At 42.6% G+C, this 22,651-nt stretch overlaps 4 protein-coding genes across 10 annotated transcripts in view; 2 read left to right on the top strand and 2 right to left on the bottom strand.

Annotated features, from left to right (window-relative positions):
* stx1a (syntaxin 1A (brain)) overlaps positions 1 to 14,859 on the top strand; it is a 32,203-nt gene extending 17,344 nt beyond the window's left edge. The window contains exons 4-11 of one of the 7 annotated variants that reach the window (XR_015859589.1): positions 1,418 to 1,492; positions 1,591 to 1,664; positions 1,878 to 1,986; positions 4,302 to 4,375; positions 4,453 to 4,587; positions 4,818 to 4,852; positions 5,120 to 5,230; positions 5,936 to 7,846. Coding sequence is in view for 6 of the 7 variants with exons in the window: in XM_088381691.1 (XP_088237817.1) it covers positions 1,418 to 1,492; positions 1,591 to 1,664; positions 1,878 to 1,986; positions 4,302 to 4,375; positions 4,453 to 4,587; positions 5,120 to 5,230; positions 11,650 to 11,760; positions 12,470 to 12,547 (767 nt within the window). In the remaining variant the exon portion in view is untranslated. Of the gene's footprint in view, positions 1 to 1,417; positions 1,493 to 1,590; positions 1,665 to 1,877; positions 1,987 to 4,301; positions 4,376 to 4,452; positions 4,588 to 4,817; positions 4,853 to 5,119; positions 7,847 to 11,649; positions 11,761 to 12,469 lie in introns of those variants that run through there. The other 6 variants (XM_088381695.1, XM_088381691.1, XM_088381694.1 and 3 more) reach the window with 6 other exon arrangements.
* On the bottom strand, positions 8,284 to 11,807 carry LOC148395691 (caspase a-like). The gene is made up of 8 exons (XM_088381689.1): positions 10,972 to 11,807; positions 10,095 to 10,370; positions 9,896 to 9,981; positions 9,424 to 9,600; positions 9,105 to 9,351; positions 8,909 to 9,028; positions 8,611 to 8,720; positions 8,284 to 8,498 (listed from the first exon to the last, which is right to left on the bottom strand). Exons 1-8 carry the CDS (start codon positions 10,976 to 10,978, stop codon positions 8,394 to 8,396), a joined length of 1,128 nt encoding a protein of 375 aa, XP_088237815.1. The 5' UTR covers positions 10,979 to 11,807; the 3' UTR covers positions 8,284 to 8,393.
* On the bottom strand, positions 14,801 to 17,673 carry LOC148395689 (caspase a-like). The gene is made up of 8 exons (XM_088381688.1): positions 17,516 to 17,673; positions 16,570 to 16,845; positions 16,406 to 16,491; positions 15,940 to 16,116; positions 15,620 to 15,866; positions 15,424 to 15,543; positions 15,139 to 15,248; positions 14,801 to 15,024 (listed from the first exon to the last, which is right to left on the bottom strand). The coding sequence occupies exons 1-8, from the start codon at positions 17,520 to 17,522 to the stop codon at positions 14,920 to 14,922; spliced, it is 1,128 nt and encodes a 375-aa protein (XP_088237814.1). The 5' UTR covers positions 17,523 to 17,673; the 3' UTR covers positions 14,801 to 14,919.
* A 377-nt stretch (positions 17,674 to 18,050) lies between these two features.
* LOC148395688 (rab5 GDP/GTP exchange factor-like) lies at positions 18,051 to 22,597 on the top strand. The gene is made up of 9 exons (XM_088381686.1): positions 18,051 to 18,214; positions 18,561 to 18,755; positions 19,235 to 19,407; positions 19,862 to 20,043; positions 20,128 to 20,209; positions 20,277 to 20,409; positions 20,604 to 20,695; positions 20,764 to 21,020; positions 21,466 to 22,597. Exons 2-9 carry the CDS (start codon positions 18,574 to 18,576, stop codon positions 21,862 to 21,864), a joined length of 1,500 nt encoding a protein of 499 aa, XP_088237812.1. The 5' UTR covers positions 18,051 to 18,214; positions 18,561 to 18,573; the 3' UTR covers positions 21,865 to 22,597.
* Positions 22,598 to 22,651: the final 54 nt, after the last annotated feature.

Below are 22,651 nucleotides of genomic sequence, written 5' to 3'. Positions count from 1 at the left end.
AAACAATCTGAAGCTGGTGAGAGGCCCGGCTGTGCACGTCGCCATAGCAACGCAGTATTAATGGCGGCAACAAGCGTGACCTAAAGATTCCCTTCGAGGGCGTCAGGGAGAGGGACCAAGTGTGAAGCTGCAGCTCAATTGATTCCTCAATTTTGCCCTCTAATTTGCCTTCCTCGCACTTGTACTGATTCATCAGCGAGTGCGCTCTTCTTTTCTTTGCCACGGCCAATTACGAGGCTCGATGGACACTTGATGGAGCAGGTTGGCCTCCCCTGTTTGGCAACCGGGAGAGGGTCTAATCTGACTCGCTAACACACACACACACACACACACAAACATGGCTGCTTTCTATTCCGACTCTGACTGTGACTCCGCTGACCTCATGAAGGGTTTCTATGGTTACACTCATCCATAACCTTACACCCCTGAGTTTGTTGAAAAGTTGAAAAACATCTTCAACAAATACTCTGCTGGTCGCCACAAGCCCAACTCCCTTAATTGGTGAATATATTTGAGTGTTTGTAAAGTTACTATACAATTTTTTTATTATTATTATTATTTTTTTTTCATCTACTGCCCCACTTCTCCTCATTAGGATCTCGCGTGAACTCGAACCAATCATGGTGGACATTTTAACGAGAGGTCAGGACTCATCGTCCGTCACTTATATTCAGCCTCTGCTTGTAAAACGTAAACTTTCAATTAATTGGAAGATGCAAATGACTGTGAGAGTAGTGTGCCACTTGAGAAACTTGTAAAGGTCATTTTTCATGTTTACCAGTTTCCTGTGACTCATTATCATATGGAGATGTGGCTTTTTTTGTCATCAAGATGATAAATTACCTTCTTACAAATGGCAATTAATGCCCCAGGGTCGTTTGTTGAGTGCGTCAAAGCCATTTTTTTTTCCCCCCACCTTCCTGTAAAAACAAATGAGTTATCTTTGTATATAATTTGAGAACTTTTTACGGTTAACATTTACGCAGCTCTTTTCCAAAATGAGGTCCGAGTCTAACCGGACGCAATGCAAGCATTTACCGTATTTACAGCGGAGCCATTTCCGCCAATGTGGCCACCGAATTTTCTCCATCGCAGTTATGAGCTATTAAATGAAAATCCCATTAGTACTTTGAAAGGCAAGCCGAGTGTTCAAGTTGGAAAGTAAGCATCAGCATTAGTTTTGCAAATAATTCAAATATCTTAGAGCAGTCAGTGTATTTCAGTTTTCGATTTAAATATTGTTATTTATTTAGATTCAAAGGAAAGTCATTTTCTATCCAATTAAAAGTAACTGTGTGTGCATTGCATGGACGGCAAGAAGACAGCAGTTGTTTGTCTTTTTTAAGTTGATACACTTGGATTGCTTTCATGTCTGAGTGTTTCGACTGTGTCTCTGTGTTTGTCCATTTCTCCTCAGAAACAAAGGCCGAATTGGAAGATCTAATGGCGGACATCAAGAAACTGGCCAACAAAGTGCGCTCCAAATTAAAGAGTGAGTTCAATCCTGCAATCAATCCATTTTTTTCTGTATAAGAAATTGAATTGAAGACATTTAAGAATTAAGACGTTTCTCATTTTTATATGTTCCAGGCATTTTGCACACTATCGAGCAGGAAGAAAGTCAGAACAGGTCGTCGGCCGATTTGAGGATACGCAAGACACAGGTAAGATATACATGTAGTGTGTGTGTGTGAGACATTTTGACCATAATCACCATAATTTTCACAATAATGTCACTGATATTAAAAACCTCATTTCCGAGAGAACAAACCAAAATAGTATTGATATTATCATTTCTTTACAATTTATAGTTATGGTCTGTATTATTTATAATGTGTGATATTTGGAAAAAAAAACATCAATATGTGTGGTCCTAGCACTCAACATTGTCACGCAAGTTTGTGGAGGTGATGTCCGAGTACAACGCCACCCAGTCGGACTACAGGGAGCGCTGCAAGGGTCGCATTCAGAGGCAGCTGGAGATCAGTGAGTAGATATTTGTCACCTCGCTCCACCGTGATGATATTTTCTATGATATATATAGTTCATGGTGAAAAGCCCACCCCACCCCCTCACACCTAACAGAGAGGTAAACATTTCTCTGGTGCCATCTGCCAATGTGGAGCAGCCAGGTTCAAATGTGTGAGCGCCACCTGTTATCTCGCAAAGACGGCACGTTGTCAAACAAGGCAGACGGAATGATTAGACGGTGGAGTAAGACGCAGGCTGATCCGATTCTCCTTTCCTCCCCTTAAGCGCCGACGGATCCTTTTGATTTGATTTGTCAGCTTGTGGAGCCACGAGGGATCTTGGTTGAGCTCACCTGTCGCAAGGGAAGGGATTAGACATGGACGCAGAATAGAAATGTCAGGGGAGATTTAAAACTTTTTTTTCCAGAATAAAAGGGTAAGATGGTAAACCCACCACAAATTTCGAAGAAAGGATTTTCGGCAATGAGGTCGCAGCGTGATTAAAAGCAAAAAAAAAAAAAAGAGGCAGAGAAGGTCCCCAACTCCAGTAATAGTCGTTTCAGCAGAGCTCTGTCAAGTTCAATTAGCTTGATGCTAAAAGAAAATGAAAATCGCCATAGACTGGCTAGAAAATAGCATCCGTGTACTTTGTAAGAGTTTTACAAGGCTTTACCAAGATATATTTGAAAAGAAGCAATGCATCGACACGTGTAGATAATCCAGGTATGAAATGCATGAATAATATATCGACGATAACTGATGGAGCCAGTCCTGCGAGGCTCGACATTTGGCTGGAGAGGCTTTGAGTCGCCATGGTAACAAATAACCGCCTCCCTCAGAGCCTTTGCGGGGATATGAGAGTAATGGAGAGTGGACATGGGAGTGAGCATGTGCGTGCATTTGTGTGTTGCGAGCAATTTTATTTTTGGTTAACCCCGCTGAGTGACGTGACAAAGATTAAAGGTGAGGAAGCGGGCGGAAGGTTACGGATACGAGATGAGGGATCACATCATAAAGGTTGTGTGCGAGTGTGTGTTGTCATTGTTGCTATTGGTCATGTGGAAATGGCAATGACATGCAAGATTTATTGCCACCTCAAAAAAGTTTATTAGGAATAAAATGCCACTGGTGATGATGCTGACTGGCTCCGAATTGCTTTCTCACAATAGAACCCGGGAGAACACCTGAATGTAGCTGAGCTAAGCGCTATCCTGACTTAGAAAGGAGGACACGTCTGCTGAGGGCCGTCAAGGTGTTGGAGGTGCAACGACCTCACTGATGATGCGTTTGAAGACACGCTGTAATTGTAAAATGTTTCCCAAGCTGGACCAGTTGAGTAGAATGAACAAGAATACAAATAACTTTATTTGTATAGCAACTTTTTAAAGTGAGGTTAGAATAAAAAAAAAGTGCTTCAATTTGTTTCTTGACACTACAAGTTGGAGTTTACTGTAAAATGAAACATGAAATCTCCCCTAGCTTAATGTTAAGACTCAATGAAAACAAATCTAGACTGGCTAACAAAACTAGCATTAATGTTTGAGTAGTTGAGAAATTAATGTTACTTATGTGGATCAACACAAGGAGACAGACATAATATTACTCACAGTAATATGTTCTTTATTTAGAAAAAAATCCGGACAAATATTACTACAGTTTACAAAGCAGTTGTGATTGGCTCCGAATGTCCGGTGCTGTAAATATCTGCGTTATACTGCCCTCTAGTGGCCAATACGTGCACACCCAAAGGAATTTAAGAGAATTAGATTGATGACATTTGAAAAGATGAGTTCACTTTACTTTAATCTTCTCTATATCCTCTTAAAATTCCTTTTTAAGGTTTCAAATATAAGCAAAGCACACACTTTGTTGGTCCTTGAAATCTTACTGCCCTGCGGTCTTGCAATGCACACTGTGTTTCCATTTTAGTTGAACAATTTTCCCAAGGACCTTGACCAAATTGGAAGACTTTAGAGGGCTTGAGAGATTCCACTCCACTTTCACAGTGACGACCGGACGCTGACACAGAAGCGTCGCTATCAGCAGCAAGTTGAACTCAAATGCTTCAAGTTGTTCTTCTGCGCGGCTCCTGCGGATATGTCTGCCCTGAATTCCGACACCAATTATTTTTAAGTCGCAGGATTGGCTATTAAAAAGTAGTCCAGACAAATGGCTAGAGAGCAAATGGAGAGACTCACACATTTCCTGTTAATTGAATTGAATGATGTGGAGGAATTAATCATCAGTACTCAGAGGAGTGAAATCTAAATGGACAAAATAACTTTCCAGGTTTGCTAGCCTCTTTCACTGTGTGTTTTTTGTGTTTCCTAGCTGGAAGAAATACGACCAATGAGGAGCTGGAAAGCATGCTGGAAAGTGACAATCCTGCTATCTTCACGTCGGGGGTAAGTCATGCAACCCAAATTAAAGGCGGTCAAGTGAGTCCTGACCTCAACAAAGGCCAAATTGTTTTTTTTTTAAGATCATCATGGACAACATCACCCAGCAGGCCATGAACGAGATCGAGACACGGCACAACGAGATCATCAAACTAGAAAACAGCATCCGAGAACTGCACGACATGTTCATGGACATGGCCATGTTGGTGGAGAGCCAGGTGCGAACGTGTCGCATGTTCTCGTCACAAATGCGTGCGGGGGCGCTAAAGTTTTACTTTTCTCCAATTTGCATGGATGCTTTCAATTTAATTATTGAACTTATGAACTAACCCTCCTGTCATGAAATGCTTCACAATAGGTCTCTCCCTCCCTTTACTGTAAACATTGTCTGTTTCTATCCCTTTTTTTTTTTTTCCCTTCACTTTGTCTCCACATCATTGGCACAAAGCGCTACAGAACGCTTCGGCCAGCTAACGCACAAAGGTAATTGACTTCTTTTTCTTCGGAATCATTGTCCCTGTCAATGCAAACACTTGTTCATTCATGCTTGGAATAATTTAATAGTGACTCAAATGTAAATGCAGTATTGTCCCTTTGTATTTGTGAACGTATTGATGACGCTTATTTGTTACGATGCACATTCGATACACCAAATATAAGGGAAGCTCTCAGAATGGAAACTTTTTTTTTTTCTTCACAGTGTCTCTCAGTTATTGTACTCTGTTATTTACGGCTGTTTTTGTCGCGCAGGGCGAGCTGGTGAACAACATTGAGCGCAGTGTGTGGGAGGCACACAACTACGTGGAGCAAGCAAAAGACACCATCCCCAAATGCAAGAAGTTTAAAAAGACCAGCAGGCGGGTGAGAAAAATCCCCACATCCACAAACTAACTTTCCCTTTTCTTCCCTCTCTCCTCCCCCATTCTGCACACATCCGCTCCCCTCTTTCCTCCCTTGCCGACCTTCTGCCAGGGAGAGATGATAGACCGCATTGAATACAATGTGGAGCACTCGGTAGACTATGTGGAAAGGGCCGTTTCCGACACAAAGAAGGCGGTTAAATACCAGAGTAAAGCCCGGAGGGTGAGTGGCGAGCGCCCGGCCGACGTGACAATTATATGGCGTGCCTGGTTGTTGTGTGATGTGACGTGTGCATGCGCGGCACGCCGTAGTTCACGCTCTGCATGTTGAGCATGTGTGTCGAGCTATGGCAGCTTTACACCCGTCGGACACGTCATTAGGGACCCACGTGGACTTGTCTGAAATACAAACGCGGGGGAGGACTTACAAACTCAACACAGGAAGGTGCCTGAGAATGCTCTCTGATTGGTTGTTTTCCCTCGGGTGCTGTGGTTTGTTAAAAAACAAAAAACTCCCCCCTTTTACAGGTGCAATTTACTTTTAATTATATTTGCCCTCATCTGGGGTCAAAAAAAACAAAAACAATTATCCAGCTGCTAATTTGCAAGGTGGCCCCACCATTTGACCTCACTATCTTTGCTCTGAAACATTGCTGACACGCCGTTTCCCCTCCTGTCTGCCCCGCCCCATTCTTCCCCAACACAGAAGCTCCTCCTTATAGGAGGCTGTATCGCTGCTTGCTTGAGCGTCCTCATAATTTCTCTGGCGGTTGGCCTCAGTTAGGACACGAGAAGACACTTGTGCAACATTCCAGCTCATGTGACCAACGTAACGAGGGCCCTTTTTATTGTACCCAAGCTTTAAATGGATTCTGCTTGCACAATTAATTACCCTTAAATGTTAAACAACGTTTAAAAGTTAACACAATTCCCACTGCGTGATTCACACGCCTACAACAAACCTGTAACACGCATGACTCCTGCAGAGCTTTTGCATGTTGCATGACCAAACTTTCTAGAGAACACATTTTTTATGTGGAAAACTCTTTGCATGGATTTTATACTGTAAACACTCCAGCAATACGTGCAAATAATCGCAGATTTTTTTTTGTCTTGTACTTTTAATTGATGGTATGAGCAAACGTATTGGGACGCTGCTTCATCAAGATTAACATTTGTGCAAAACCTTTCCACATTTTGACCACTAGGGGGCAGCCCACACACAGTCTGGTGGGATAATAGTCATGGACAACATATGAAGTGAATCGAAGTCCCAATACTTTTGCATCTGCGCAGTAGACTAGCACTTGTGTTTGCTTATTAAATTTTCTAACATGTTTTTATTTGCTCCCTACTCGCTGCCCCGGATGACTGATGCTCTCCTTTTGTCTTCTTTTCTTGGTCAATTAGAAGAAAATAATGATTATTATATGCTGTGTGATTCTGGGAATCATCATTGCGTCTGCAGTGGGAGGCACGCTGGCCTAAACATCTGCAAACACACGCACGGCAAAAACACACGCACACACACGCACACGTTCTCATTTGCCATGAATGCAAACGTATTACGCAATGTCGGCACACGGCGTGCCACTTCTCTGACACGACATGTTTTGGCATCAGTTTCTATTTTGTAAAATTTCAAAATATGTGGTGCTCCAAATCTTTTGAGTGTTGTCAACGATATGATAGCCCCCCCCCCCTCCAAGCGAATTCTTGCTGTGGAAAAAGTTACAAAATGTACCACTCTATACATTCCAAGTTTGACAATAATACTAACTTGTCTGTTTTGTGTGTGGGCAAATCTAAAGTACTTTTTTCCCCCCCTAAAGCCACATTTATTGACAGTTTTTCTTTTACTTTCTATCCAACGTCTCCAAAGGAGTATAGCGTTTCGAGCTGTGACGTCATGCTTCCAACAATGCACTGCGCCAAATGTAAACAACGCCATTTTGATTTTTTTACAAAATGGCACTAATTTCACCCCGCACATCTGTACTGTGAAGCGGACGTGCTAATCAGTTCCCCACCAATATATTAGTCTCAAAAAAATATTTAAATATTGAAAATATACAACTTTAATCTCAACAATATAACTTCACACTAAGTATTTGAATCTTTTTGTTTTCCAAACTACAACTTGATTCTCTTCACATTAATACTCTCTGATAATGTCTGACTTTCTCATAGATACATTACTTTATTCTCATGTGGTCACAATTGACGGTCATAATTTTAACCTTCAAGTTTTTCTTTCTTTACTTTTCTGGGTGGCCCGAACCCTCCTTTGTACTTCCTCTACCTCCCTTGCAAAACAACGACGACAAAAATCCTGCATGGTTAAGTTTGGTGTAAAACTGTCTTGCAAAAAGATCTGAGAGGCATGAATGCTCCTGCGCTTTATTTTCAACTTCCCCTTGTTTTGACGATCTTAGACCGTGTTTGCTCAAGTGCTGAGTATCTGAGCGCATGTGGAAATAGCGCCGTGTTGTTTTGTCAAGACATGTTGAGTGCAAGGGATGAAAGGATTGCTTGTCATCTTGTTTTGTGCTGTGGAAGCGTCTTAACACTGCCAGTATGTTCAAAAAACAAAAAAAAACATGTCCGCCCTGGTCAAGATGTTTGATGACCCAATTTCTTGTGTGTGAGTGTGTCTTTTGATAACCCTCAAGCTTTAAACGTCCGTTATGTTGGTTCGCACTTGAAGATGTCAGCATGAAGTAAAAAAAAAAAAAAAAAGTCAGCAACCGTGTTACCATGTTGCCTCCTCGACCTGCTGCCTTTGTGTTGTGTCGTGATGACATGGTTTTGTTTTTCCAATTCTTGTTTTCCAAGTAAAGCTTGTCTGGAAAAGGAAGAAGACTGCTTCTGTTTCTCTCCGCCCATCATTTGCGATACTCCATAGGCAGATTGGTGTTGGCACACAAGAGTCGCCAGCAAAACCTATCACATTTTAACATTCTAACTCATTATCTGTAAGTTATTATTAATGTAGCAAATTATAGCCCAATGCACAGAAGCTTTCACACAGACAAAAAAAAATCATTTTTCGACTTCAAGTCAGTTTTTTTTTATTACAACTTCCTATTTCCTTCCTAGCTACATATAAAATTGTTAATTCTACTTCCGCAATCAGACATAATATGTTCCTCCGAAATGTGATGTCAAATGCCAGGAAAGAAGTAGAAGAGCCTTGGCAAAGTCCATCTGTCTTTAGTTGGCATCTCTTTTTGTGTCACATACGGCAATCTTTCAAAGCGTCGCATGATCTAAGGGGTTGAAACACAACATCATGAGATTAAAGGTAGAGCCCGAAAAAAAAAAGACATCCGTCACCACTCCATATCCTGGACATTTAGACGAGCGTTGTGTAAAACTTACCATCCTGAAAAGTTCCTCAAGGTCTTTCTCACAAGCGCAGGTGTTTACAACTTCAACAAAATACTGAATTAGCAAAGAGCCTGTCTCTGTGTTTCGGTATGACTTGGTATCTGAGGAGGTGGGAAAAAAAAAAAGTTTTTTTGACTAGCAAATGATTCGAGAAAGGCGGGCCAAAAAGTCACAATCTCGTTTCCTCCAATACAGTTCAGCTTCGATTCAAAATGTTTTATCCTTGTGACTTAATGGCCTTCCTCAATCAAGTCGCATGGACAAGAAAGGTAGGCGGAGATGCACTGACCAGGCGTCCAAGAGAGAAGAGCGCCGAAATCTTTCTCTTTGTGGACAAATTGACAGGCACCACCAGCATCAGACCAGAGCGGACCCGCATCATCGCTCACGGGCACCGCCCCTTCCTCGTCTGAAACAGACAACATGGTCCGGGTGACGACATTCCAAAATGTGTCTTCAATCTGAGCGCCGTTGCGTTCACTCACTTTCTCGACAGGCTTGGATGATGATGATCTTGGGTTTGTCGATCAGCGCCTTGCAGTTGGCTGAGTTCAGATGTGTGTAAATGTTATTGATGGGAAACACATCCGCTTCAGCCGCCGTTTGGGTCTTGTTCCAGTTGACGCCGCGGATCAATCCCAGTTCCCCGTGAGACATGATGACCACAAACACGCTGTCTGTGTCTTTGAGTTTGGAATGTTTGGAGAAGTCCAAGACGGCCTTGTCCATTTCCTGCCAGAACCAACGCTGGTTGGTAAGAAACTCTGAATGTTTTTGGAAACTTTCAAAAAAAGTGTTTGTTACCTGTCCTGTGAGGTTGGTGTGTTTAACCACCTCATATCCTAAAGCTTGCAACAGCCCGCACATGTTCTCCTCATCTACCTCAGCTCCATCTCTGTCAAGACTCTTGTCCTTAAATTTGATATTGGTGATAAGCAGAGCCACACGACTCCGTACGGACTCTTTAGTCACAGGATAGATCTAAAATAATATGCAAATTTGAACAAGTTAGCATGTGGAAGCATACCACAAATGGTCTGCATAACAAAAACCTTATTTTTTATTTTACAAAATGAAATTTCCTCCGAAAACGCTGATAAAGATTCTGGTTTGCTATGTGGGGTGTTAAAAAAAAAAAAAAAAAATCAATAAAATATCCTAGTAAATGATGTTGCCAAGGAAACAGGCATCCTTAAATTCTTAGTTCAAAAAGCATGACTCTTAATGACAAAATTTCTCTATGAAAGTGTACATTCCATTAGTGTGGAGAAAATACCTCTGAGTTATTCTTTTTGGAATCCCAAAAGGACCTTTTGCAAGGGATGAGTTCGGTTGACCTCTGACAATCCGCCTCGGGGGTAGCTGGAGACAACAAAACACGCAACGTTTGATGAAGAAAAGATGGAAAAAAAATTAAAAGTCAATGCAACTTGTCTTTTTATATTGAGGACATGCTGTGAAACTCGTCATCTCACCATGGGGAGGCTCGGCGGGGAGTTTCAATTCTTCGAAGAGCATTGGGTCCCTCTTTTTAATGGAAGTTATGAAAATCCAGCTTGCCTTATCACCTTTTTTCCTCACTGAGTCAATGAGGACACCAGCTTTGTCTGCTCTGCCGTCAACCACATCCAAGATATTCTCCTGCTCTCCGTCATTCAAGACTTTATCATCCAAAAGGTCGTTTAGAAGTTGTTTGATTACTGGCAAGGTCACGTTTTCAATAAACGGCGTTCTCACGCCCTTTAGTTCTTCTGTAAGAAGCACAAAACAGTATCACAGAGGGCAATGTAGTTTTATTTGCACAAAAGAACTAAAGAACAAACCAAATTGAAACCACTTGTGGCTACAAGGCTACAGAAAACAAACTTTTAAATATTTTTACTTTGAATACATTGTTTTATTTGACAAATGATCAGCACCTTTATTTTTAGATTAAAGTTTTATTTTTTCAAGTACGAGTTTTGTTTTTTCAAGAACAAAACCTTTGACCCCAATCTACCTCATAAAAGTTAGTGTGGCAAAAAACCAAATGCAAACTATATTTCAAGTACGTCAAGTTGCTTTTAGAAAAGTTGGTTTTAGAACAAAAATGTTCGGTTACAGCATAGTTGCAACACGATGTTCACTAATCATAAACAACAGTTCGCACCGCTCTGCTTTTACTCAAATGAAAGTTGAATGCAAATTAATCGACTTCACTATCCTCGACAAAATCGAAGAGCTACTCTACTTTCTTGTTTATTCTATTTTTCCGTCTGGCCGACGCCCGAACGAAGTTTTGCAAAAGTGAAAGTAAAAAAAAATAGTTCTGGAAAGAATTACGAAAAGATGAAAAAAAAATTAAAAGCTCACCAGCCATCTATAGTGTCTCTCGAGGTGAAGTAGTGCTTGAAAGAAAAGGTGAGAGTTAGCAAGAGTTTGTTCTGTTGTCTTTGCCCCTGCTGTGCTGAACGAGTCTTTATCTTCCAATGTGCGTGAAAGTGATATTACAGTCTTATCAGAGACTGCGTGTGCGTGTGGGTGGGGCGAGCATTTCATGACAGGAAGGTTAGTTCATAAGTTTGAGCTTCAAGTCATGTTAACGTGGTGTTTTCCTCTACTGAACTCATCTTGGAGCATTCCTGCGCAATCCTCTCTAATCAACAGTCCAACCGGAAAAGTGCTTATATAATGAAAGACCATTTACCATTCACTGCTATTCCTTTTATACTATAATCCTCACAATAGTTTTCTCCCTCCCTTTACTGGAAACATTGTCTGTTTCTATCCCTTTTTGTTTTTTTTCCCCTTCACTTTGTCTTCACATCATTGGCATAAATCGCGCAAATGTTTATTCATGCTTGGAATAATTTAATAGCAGTATTGTCGCTTTGTATTTGTGAACGTATTGATGACGCTTATTTGTTACAACGATACACATTCGATACACAAAATATAAGGGAAGCTCTCAGAATGGAAACTTTTTTTTTTTTCTTCACAGTGTCTCTAAGTTATTGTACTCTGTTATTTACGGCTGTTTTTGTCGCGCAGGGCGAGCTGGTGAACAACATTGAGCGCAGTGTGTGGGAGGCACACAACTACGTGGAGCAAGCAAAAGACACCATCCCCAAATGCAAGAAGTTTAAAAAGACCAGCAGGCGGGTGAGAAAAATCCCCACATCCAGAAACTAACTTTCCCTTTTCTTCCCTCTCTCCTCCCCCATTCTGCACACATCCGCTCCCCTCTTTCCTCCCTTGCCGACCTTCTGCCAGGGAGAGATGATAGACCGCATTGAATACAATGTGGAGCACTCGGTAGACTATGTGGAAAGGGCCGTTTCCGACACAAAGAAGGCGGTTAAATACCAGAGTAAAGCCCGGAGAGTGAGTGGCGAGCGCCCGGCCGACGTGACGATTATGTGGCGTGCGTGGTTGTTGTCGTGTGATGTGACGTGTGCATGCGCGGCACGCCGTAGTTCCCGCTCTGCATGTTGAGCATCTGTGTCGAGCTATGGCAGTTTTACACCCGTCGGACACGTCATTAGGGACCCACGTGGACTTGTCTGAAATACAAACGCGGGGGAGGACTTACAAACTCAACACAGGAAGGTGCCTGAGAATGCTCTCTGATTGGTTGTTTTCCCTCGGGTGCTGTGGTTTGTTAAAAAACAAAAAACTCCCTCCTTTTTACAGGTGCAAATTCCTTTTAATTATATTTGCCCTCATCTTGGGTCAAAAAAACCAAAAACAATTATCCAGCTGCTAATTTGCAAGGTGGCCCCACCATTTGACCTCACTATATTTGCTCTGAAACATTGCTGACATGCCGTTTCCCCTCCTGTCTGCCCCGCCCTATTCTTCCCCAACACAGAAGCTCCTCCTAATAGGAGGCTGTATCGCTGCTTGCTTGAGCGTCCTCATAATTGCTCTGGCGGTTGGCCTCAGTTAGGACACGAGAAGACACTTGTGCAACATTCCAGCTCATGTGACCAACGTAACGAGGGCCCTTTTTATTGTACCCAAACTTCAAATGGATTCTGCTTGCACAATTAATTAGCCTTAAATGTTAAGCAACATTTAAAAGATAACACAATTCCCACTGCGTGTTTCGCATGCCTACAACAAACCTGTAACACGCATGACTCCTGCAGAGCTTTTGCATGTTGCATGACCAAACTTTCTAGAGAACACATTTTTTATGTGGAAAACTCTTTGCATGGATTTTATACTGTAAACACTCCAGCAATACGTGCAAATAATCGCAGATTTTTTTTTGTCTTGTACTTTTAATTGATGGTATGAGCAAACGTATTGGGACGCTGCTTCATCAAGATTAACATTTGTGCAAAACCTTTCCACATTTTGACCACTAGGGGGCAGCCCACACACAGTCTGGTGGGATAATAGTCATGGACAACATATGAAGTGAATCGAAGTCCCAATACTTTTGCATCTGCGCAGTAGACTAGCACTTGTGTTTGCTTATTAAATTTTCTAACATGTTTTTATTTGCTCCCTACTCGCTGCCCCGGATGACTGATGCTCTCCTTTTGTCTTCTTTTCTTGGTCAATTAGAAGAAAATAATGATTATTATATGCTGTGTGATTCTGGGAATCATCATTGCGTCTGCAGTGGGAGGCACGCTGGCCTAAACATCTGCAAACACACGCACGGCAAAAACACACGCACACACACGCACACGTTCTCATTTGCTATGAATGCAAACGTATTACGCAATGTCGGCACACGGCGTGCCACTTCTCTGACACGACATGTTTTGGCATCAGTTTCTATTTTGTAAAATTTCAAAATATGTGGTGCTCCAAATCTTTTGAGTGTTGTCAACGATATGATAGCCCCCCCCCCCCCTCCAAGCGAATTCTTGCTGTGGAAAAAGTTACAAAATGTACCACTCTATACATTCCAAGTTTGACAATAATACTAACTTGTCTGTTTTGTGTGTGGGCAAATCTAAAGTACTTTTCCCCCCCTTAAAGCCACATTTATTGACAGTTTTTCTTTTACTTTCTATCCAACGTCTCCAAAGGAGTGTAGCGTTTCGAGCGGTGACGTCACGCTTCCAACAATGCACTGCGCCAAATGTAAACAACGCCATTTTGATTTTTTTACAAAATGGCACTAATTTCACCCCACACATCTGTACTGTGAAGCGGACGTGCTAATCAGTTCCCCACCAATATATTAGTCTCAAAAAAATATTTAAATATTGAAAATATACAACTTTAATCTCTACAATATAAATTCACACTAAGTATTTGAATCTTTTTGTTTTCCAAACTACAACTTGATTCTCTTCACATTAATACTCTATGATCATGTCTGACTTTCTCATAGATACATTACTTTATTCTCATGTGGTCATAATTGACGGTCATAATTTTTACCTTCAAGTTTTTCTTTCTTTACTTTTCTGGGTGGCCCGAACCCCCCTTTGAACTTCCTCTACCTCCCTTGCAAAACAACGACGACAAAAATCCTGCATGGTTAAGTTTGGTGTAAAACTGTCTTGCAAAAAGATCTGAGAGGCATGAATGCTCCTGCGCTTTATTTTCAACTTCCCCTTGTTTTGACGATCTTAGACCGTGTTTGCTCAAGTGCTGAGTATCTGAGCGCATGTGGAAATAGCGCCGTGTTGTTTTGTCAAGACATGTTGAGTGCAAGGGATGAAAGGATTGCTTGTCATCTTGTTTTGTGCTGTGGAAGCGTCTTAACACTGCCAGTATGTTCAAAAAACAAAAAAACATGTCCGCCCTGGTCAAGATGTTTGATGACCCAATTTCTTGTGTGTGAGTGTGTCTTTTGATAACCCTCAAGCTTTAAACGTCCGTTATGTTGGTTCGCACTTGAAGATGTCAGCATGAAGTAAAAAAAAAAAAAAAAGTCAGCAACCGTGTTACCATGTTGCCTCCTCGACCTGCTGCCTTTGTGTTGTGTCGTGATGACATGGTTTTGTTTTTCCAATTCTTGTTTTTCAAGTAAAGCTTGTCTGGAAAAGGAAGAAGACTGCTTGTGTTTCTCTCTGCCCATCATTTGCGATACTCCATAGGCAGATTGGTGTTGGCACACGAGTCGCCAGCCAAACCTATCACATTTTAACATTCTAACTCATTATCTGTAAGTTATTATTAATGTAGCAAATTATAGCCCAATGCACAGAAACTTTCACACAGACAAGAAAAATCCTTTTTCGACTTCAAGTCAGTTTTTTTTTATTACAATTTCCTATTTCCTTCCTAGCCACATATAAAATTGTTAATTTTACTTTTGCAATCAGACATATGTTCCTCCAAAATGTGGTGTCAAATGCCAGGAAAGAGGTAGAAGAGCCTTGGCAAAGTCCCTCTGTCTTTAGTTGGCATCTGTTTTAGTGTCACATACGGCAATCTTTCAAAGCGTCGCATGATCTAAGGGGTTGAAACACAACATCATGAGATTAAAGGTAGAGCCCGAAAAAAAAAAAAGACATCAGTCACCACTCCATATCCTGGACATTTAGACGAGCGTTGTGTAAAACTTACCATCCTGAAAAGTTCCTCAAGGTGTTTCTCACAAGCGCAGGTGTTTACAACTTCAACAAAATACTGAATTAGCAAAGAGCCTGTCTCTGGGTTTCGGTATGACTTGGTATCTGAGGAGGTGGGAAAAAAAAAGTTTGTTGACTAGCAAATGATTCGAGAAAGGCGGGCCAAATAGTCACAATCTTGTTTCCTCTAATACAGTTCAGCTTCGATTCAAAATGCTTTATCCTTGTGACTTAATGGCCTTCCTCAATGGACAAGAAAGGTAGGCGGAGATGCACTGACCAGGTGTGCTAGAGAGAAGAGCGCCGAAATCTTTCTCTTTGTGGACAAATTGCCAGCCACCGGCAGCATCAGACCAGAGCGGACCCGCATCATCGCTCACGGGCACCGCCCCTTCCTCGTCTGAAACAGACAACATGGTCCGGGTGACGACATTCCAAAATGTGTCTTCAATCTGAGCGCCGTTGCGTTCACTCACTTCCTCGACAGGCTTGGATGATGATGATCTTGGGTTTGTCGATCAGCGCCTTGCAGTTGGCTGAGTTCAGATATGTGTAAATGTTATCGATGGGAAACACATCCTCTTCATCCACCGTTTGGGTCTCGTTCCAGTTGACGCCGAGGATCAATCCCAGTTTCCCGTGAGACATGATGACCACAAACACGCTGTCTGTGTCTTTGAGTTTGGAATGTTTGGAGAAGTCCAAGACGGCCTTGTCCATTTCCTGCCAGAACCAACGCTGGTTGGTAAGAAACTCTGAATTTATTTGGAAGCTTTCAAAAAAAAGTGTTTGTTACCTGTCCTGTGAGGTTGGTGTGTTTAACCACCTCATATCCTAAAGCGTCCAACAGCCTGGACATGTTCCGCTCATCTACCTCAGCTCCAGCTCTGTCAAGACTCTTGTCCTTAAATTTGATATTGGTGATAAGCAGAGCCACACGACTCCGTGCGGACTCTTTAGTCACAGGATAGATCTAAAATAATATGCAAATTTGAACAAGTTAGCATGTGGAAGCATACCACAAATGGTCTGCATAACAAAAACATTATTTTTTATTTTACAAAATGAAATTTCCTCCGAAAACGCTGATAAAGATTCTGGTTTGCTATGTGGGATGTTAAAAAAAAAATAATAATAAAATATCCTAGTAAATGATGTTGCCAAGGAAACAGGCATCCTTAAATTCTTAGTTCAAAAAGCATGACTCTTAATGACAACATTTCTCTATGAAAGTGTACATCCCATTAGTGTGGAGAAAATACCTCTGAGTCATTCTTTTTGGAATCCCAAAAGGACCTTTTGCAAGGGATGAGTTTGGTTGACCACTGACAATCCGCCTCGGGGGTAGCTGGAGACAACAAAACATGCAAGTCAATGCAACTTGTCTTTTTATATTGAGGACATGCTGTGAAACTCGTCATCTCACCATGGGGAGGCTCGGCGGGGAGTTTCAATTCTTCGAAGAGCATTGGGTCCCTCTTTTTAAGGGAAGTTATGAAAATCATGCTTGCTTTAGCACCTTTTTTCCTCACTGAGTCAATGAGGACACCAGCTTTGTCTGCTCTGCCGTCAACCACATCCAAGATATTCTCCTGCTCTCCGTCATTCAAGACTTTATCATCCAAAAGGTCGTTTAGAAGTTGTTTGATTACTGGCAAGGTCACGTTTTCAATAAACGGCGTTCTCACGCGCTTTAGTTCTTCTGTAATGAGCACAAAACAGTATCACAGAGGGCAATGTAGTTTTATTTGCACAAAAGAACTAAAGAACAAACCAAATTGAAACCACTTGTGGCTACAAGGCTACAGAAAACAAACTTTTAAATATTTTTACTTTGAATACATTGTTTTATTTGACAAGTGATCAGCACCTCATTTTTAGATTAAAGTTTTATTTTTTCAAGTACGAGTTTTGTTTTTTCAAGAACAAAACCTTTGACCCCAATCATACCTCATAAAAGTTAGTGTGGCAAAAATCAAATGCAAACTATATTTCAAGTACGTCAAGTTGCTTTTAGAAAAGTTGGTTTTAGAACAAAAATGTTCGGTTACAGCATAGTTGCAACACGATATTCACTAATCATAAACAACAGTTCGCACCCTCAATGCCGTTTATTAATGATTTGTAATAACCTCATCCCGTAAGCCCACGCCAACATGTTAAGCGCGCTCTGCTTTTACTCAAATGAAAGTTGAATGCAAATTAATCGACTTCACTGTCCTCGACAAAATCGATGAGCTACTCTACTTTCTTGTTTATTCTATTTTTCCGTCTGGCCGACGCCCGAACGGAAGTTTTGCAAAAGTGAAAGTAAAGAAAAAAATAGTTCTGGAAAGAATTACGAAAAGATGGAAAAAAAATTAAAAGCTCACCAGCCATCTATAGTGTCTCTCGAGGCGAAGTAGTGCTTGAAAGAAAAGGTGAGCGTTAGAGTTTGTTCTGTTGTCTTTGCCCCTGCTGTGCTGAACGAGTCTTTACCTTCCGATGTGCGTGAGCGTGTTATTACACTCTTATAAGAGACTGCGTGGGTTGGCGGTGGGGGTGGGGGTAAAAACTACAAAACATTCTAAAGTTTTTTTTAATTTATTGTAACAGCAATACAGAGGACACTCAAAAATACGTACACATTTAGTCAACAATAGTTAAGGTTAGGATTTTTTGGAGTATAGTATAAAAGGGAATAGCAGTGAATGGTAAATGGTCTTTCACTATATAAGCACTTTTCCGGTTGCTTCGAGAGGATTGCGCAGGAATGCTCCAAGATGAGTTCAGTAGAGGAAAACACCACTTTAACATGACTTGAAGCTCAAAAGATGTTTTGATAAAAGAATTACAGTATGCTGAAGCGTTCTAAAACGGTTGCACTGTCGGTCCACCCGGTGGCGCTACACTGTTGCATTTAATCATTACGAGTAATGAGAAGAACGAAGAAGAATCGCATCGTCTTAAAGACAAAATGGCCGACTCTTTCCGTATGACGGAGCTATTCGTAATGCAGACACTCCACATTACAACATCCCGGAGCAGGAGCGACGTAGCGTGACAGCTTTGCCCGTCCTGCGAATGATAATGTACGTTGACAGAAAACACACGTCATCTTCATGATGACATTGTTGCTCGTTGTCAAGGGCTAGCTTCGTAATTAGCTTCCGTAGCTAGCCTGACATTAGTCAGTTACACGATCGTCCTCCGGGTGAAGCAAACATTTTACAGTCTGGATAAACACATTTCCACAACAATAACGAATGACTCCGAATACTTAGCCGACACGATGAGGGTTTGTCGGTTTCAATGTTAACGTGACAAAGCGCGGACGTTAGTCATCAGCGAGATGATTCGAAAGTTATTTCAGCTACGCGTTACGCGGTTTATGTTTGAATTAACATTGTGTTCTTCGTTGTTTTGTTCCTCGGGCAGTCTTCTTTGAAGGATGATGGCTCAGAGGCCTGAACGTCGTCGGATCCATCTCGACCAATCACAGCTGCTTTGTACCAAAGGATGTGATTTTTATGGCAACGCAGCTTGGCAGGGCTTGTGCTCCAAGTGCTGGCGAGAGGAAAACCAGCGGGATAAGCAAAAACAGATCCAGGAAGACTGTGCTCTCGCTGAGAGGTTTGTCGGCAACGTCTTCGCTCTATTGAGACAATATTGGTTTAGGGACTCCTTATGTGCTAGTAATATTCTCATCCTACCTGCTAGTTCATTCTCAGGAAAAGTAATCGATTGTAGCCGAACTGTTTTGGTTGTTTCGGAAGATGTTTCTTGGAGTAGGCTTAAACAGTTCATGGACAGATGGAATAGCGGCAGTCCTGACATTGAATCGAAAGAGAGGCCAATAACATTCTTCTCGAGTCGAATCACTGTTATTACTAGAACGTTCAGTCCTTTAATGGCAATAGAGGCACCTAAAGGCCCAGAGTGGCTTTGTTGTTAGTTTATAAACTATTAAGTCACTTTGATAGGGCTGACAAGACGCATTGTATTTGTTACCGTGGAGACTCCCCCCCCCCCCCTCCCAAGACTCTTTCGTTGTCATTCCTGCTCATCCACATCCCCGGCCGGGCGCTTTTGTCTTGTCTCATCCACCGCAGGTTGCAGAGAGAGGAAGAGGAAGCCTATGCGAGCAGATATCAGAAGGCCCAGCCGCAGCCTGCTGTCACACCTTTCAACAAGTTTGACGAACGGAAGACCAAGGAAAAGCCCAGCAAGGTCAACCCCGTCGCCAAGTTTTTCACGCCCTCCATCAAAATACCACCCAAAAAAGGTAAGGCCTTTTGACAGATCAGCCCGTACCGCTGCTATGAAAAGTCAAAAGATGTCACTAACCGCTCAAACTGCCCGTCACTGGTAACACACTTGTTTTTTGAAGGGGACGGCCAAGCAGGGCACAATATGATTGGCTGCTTTCAGAGTCTGTGATAGGCCAGCACTTTGAAGTTAATGATGGAAGGCCAGCGGCTTTTTTTCCCCGCTTCTTGTCATCTGAGCAGAGAGGGGAGTGGTGAGCAGTAAACCATACGCTCAAGTCTAGATTCAGTCCATCTCTTGATGTGTGTGAGAAGAGCCGTTCTAAACCTGCTCCCTAAGTAAAGTGCTTTGCCACAGCTTTAGTTTTCATTTGGCACGATATGAAAAGGATTGACTGGAAGGAAATATTAGCTTTTTCACACAACAAGCTCAAAGGTGAGATAAATCCATAAAACACTTCCCCCCGCTAGATGCCACCACCTCTTTGGATGCTCAGTCCAGCCCGAGCTCCTTCCCCGCATCGAGCCGACCCTCCTCGGCGGACACCGACCGCGCGACGAGGGAGTTCATCGATTTCCTCAAGCCTCTGAAATACGGCCAGCAGATCTTTAAACAGTGTCGAGCCTTCACGGAGAGCATGGCCTACAAGCGGGTGAGCTCCCTGTAACTGTAAAGTCTGCGAGGCTTGGCGGAACATCCTAAGAGTCATTTGCCGTATTGTTCCCCCTTGTATTAGGACATGGGTGCTGAGGACATGTCCGAATGCGTTCAGGACTTCTACCAGTCTCTCTCGGAACGCCTTCACACTCAATTCAAAGGTAGGAAAATGCTTGTGTTGCTTTTTTGTGCTCTTCTCATGTTGCTCTTCTTTTTTTTTGCTCTCAGGCTCGTCCGAGTACATCGAGGGCATCATGGACCAAGTGGAGAGATATATCACGACGCGTTTGTACAAGGAAGTGTTTTGTCCGGAAACGTCTGACGATGAGAAGAAAGACCTGGCAGTACAGAATAGGATCAGGTTTGTAGACCAAGGATGCGGTCGTAATTCCAAAATGGCGTCCTCGATAAATTACGTATTTTACTGATTATCGCATTGGCGAGCCAAGTATTCAATTAACAACAAGACCCATTTTTACATTTGTGACATTGGCGCGATATTCTTTTCGTCCACTTGGGGTCACCATCCTCATGTTTTCCACTTGTTATTCACAGAGCCTTGCACTGGGTCACCATTGAGATGCTGGGTGTTCCCGTCGACGAGGAGATCCCAGAGGCTTCCGACAGCGTGGTTAAAGCCATCACGGGTGAGCCTCACAGATAACAGCATCTTGGGTTTCCGACGGCACCGATGTAAGACTCCGCCTCTCGCCAGACGTGATCGAAATCGATTCCAAGCGAGTGCCCAAGGACAAGCTGGCGTGCATCACGCGCTGCAGCAAGCACATCTTCAACGCCATCCGCATCAGCAAGAAGGAGGCGGCGTCGGCGGACGACTTCTTGCCCACGCTCATCTACATCGTGCTGAAGGCCAACCCACCGCGCCTTCAGTCCAACATTCAGTACATCACTCGCTTCTGCAACCCCAGCAGGCTCATGACCGGAGAGGATGGCTACTACTTTACTAATCTGGTGAGGAACGCCATTCGTTTATTCACGCAAACATAAAGCGACTGCATTTAGAAATGATACATTTTTTGACACGGATGGACTTTTGAGTGGACTTCCTAATTGCCCCATAGTGGAAGTTAACTTTTTTTTTTTTCTCCCAAAACTCAAATTTACCGGTTGTATCTAAAGGAAACAAAACACAAAATGTTGCACTACTGCAACATGTCCACTAGGAGGCAGTGTAGACCTCTTTAATTCGGATTGATACATAAGTGACACGGGATTTTTTTTCTGCTTTGACTTACAAACAGCATGTAAGACATGAGCGTTGTATTAGGGCAATTAAGTCAACTCATTTCACACCAAGCAGCAGTTTGGCAGAGTCAAGAAATCTTGAAAAACGAGGTTTGGACAATTTGGAATCGAACAAGGTCTCTAAGCAAGCTTGTGCCCATTCTCCTCTCAGTGCTGCGCCTTGACCTTCATTGAGAAACTGGACGGCAAGTCGCTCAACCTGACCTCTGAGGAGTTTGACCGTTACATGTCCGGGGGGTCCCCCAACCGGCCCCAGGCGGGCGGCGCCGCGTTCATCCAGGTGCACAAGCGCCTGGACCTACTGACGGGCCTCGGCGAGCGGCAAGAGCTCGTCATGGAGCGGGCGCGGCAGCTGGAGAGCGACCTCATCGACTGGACGGACGAAGTGGAGCAGAACGTGCAGAGCGTCCTGGACACTTTTGAGGCGCGGAGCCCTCCCGGCGGCGGCGCGGCGACGGGCGCGCCAGCGGCCGCTTCGGCTATCGACTCTGATAACGTTGAGAATGAGCACCTGCCACCGCCGCTGACGCCGCAAGTGTTTGCCGGTTGATGCACGAGGAACTTCCCATCCATCCTTCCTTCCTTCCATTCATTCAAATTGAAAGGCCTGAAACACCTTCGACTGCACGGTATGAGTAATCCATCATGATGAGGTCACACCTATTATTCGTTCTGAGATCAGAGTTGCTCTTTTCGAAGCACTTTAATGATTTTAAACATTATTTCATTAAGGATAGTGCAGACACTGTTTTCAGGTGTGCCCTGTAGCAGCGGCATCCGTTCGGACATTGTGTGTATAATATTTAGATTTTAATCAATTTCTTATAGCTCTTTTGTAGCTATCTGGTGTTTTGTTTTGTTTTGTTTTGAGATGAGGCTTTAAAACTTAATTTCTTAGAGTAGCACTCCAGAAGTTGGAAGAGCGTTTCACACACTGGCCACAACATTAAGTACACTCGCACAATCTTTTGAGGTTCATTATCAGAACTGAATCTAAAGATGGCCTTTACAAATATGATCATGCTCACTTTTGATCATCTTAGTCATTACTGTGTATTATGTTTAGTGGAGTATTATATTTTTGTAAATGTGAATTCTATTTAATGGGGTGGCCAAGTGAGTGTGCGGAGAGGTTTAAAACATCCTCATAGGTTTGTTACCGTTTCATATAGGAGTCAATACTGTCCTTATTTAATAACTTATTGGGAAAAATTGTGTGTGAGCATGTGTGTGTGTGTTAAGCGATGATGACTAATAAAAGCTGAGAGCAGAACGCCTGTCAACTCTGCTTACGCTGTACTTTCACACGAGTCGCTGCAATTGTGCAACGTCAGATA

This window comes from Syngnathus floridae, chromosome 7 (genome assembly GCF_059516105.1).
Source record: "Syngnathus floridae isolate MCC-2025c chromosome 7, RoL_Sflo_1.0, whole genome shotgun sequence".
Taxonomy (NCBI): domain Eukaryota; kingdom Metazoa; phylum Chordata; class Actinopteri; order Syngnathiformes; family Syngnathidae; genus Syngnathus; species Syngnathus floridae.
The sequence above is the reverse complement of the archived record's forward strand: the minus strand, read 5'-3'. Positions and strand labels throughout refer to the sequence as shown.

Excerpts from the sequence above, each read along its gene's own strand:
- LOC148395689 (XM_088381688.1), bottom strand. Across the intron at positions 15,544-15,619 it reads CATCCAAGCCTGTCGAGGAA|ACGAGGAAGGGGCGGTGCCC; the intron begins GTGAGTGAACGC and ends TGTCTGTTTCAG. Across the intron at positions 15,249-15,423 it reads TCTTCTCTCTAGCACACCTG|ATACCAAGTCATACCGAAAC; the intron begins GTCAGTGCATCT and ends CCACCTCCTCAG.
- LOC148395691 (XM_088381689.1), bottom strand. Across the intron at positions 9,982-10,094 it reads CCCCGCCGAGCCTCCCCATG|CTACCCCCGAGGCGGATTGT; the intron begins GTGAGATGACGA and ends TGTTGTCTCCAG. Across the intron at positions 9,029-9,104 it reads CATCCAAGCCTGTCGAGAAA|ACGAGGAAGGGGCGGTGCCC; the intron begins GTGAGTGAACGC and ends TGTCTGTTTCAG.
- LOC148395688 (XM_088381686.1), top strand. The coding sequence starts at position 18,574 with ATGATGGCTCAGAGGCCTGAACGTCGTCGGATCCATCTCGACCAATCA. Across the intron at positions 19,408-19,861 it reads CAAAATACCACCCAAAAAAG|ATGCCACCACCTCTTTGGAT; the intron begins GTAAGGCCTTTT and ends TCCCCCCGCTAG. Across the intron at positions 20,044-20,127 it reads AGAGCATGGCCTACAAGCGG|GACATGGGTGCTGAGGACAT; the intron begins GTGAGCTCCCTG and ends CCCTTGTATTAG.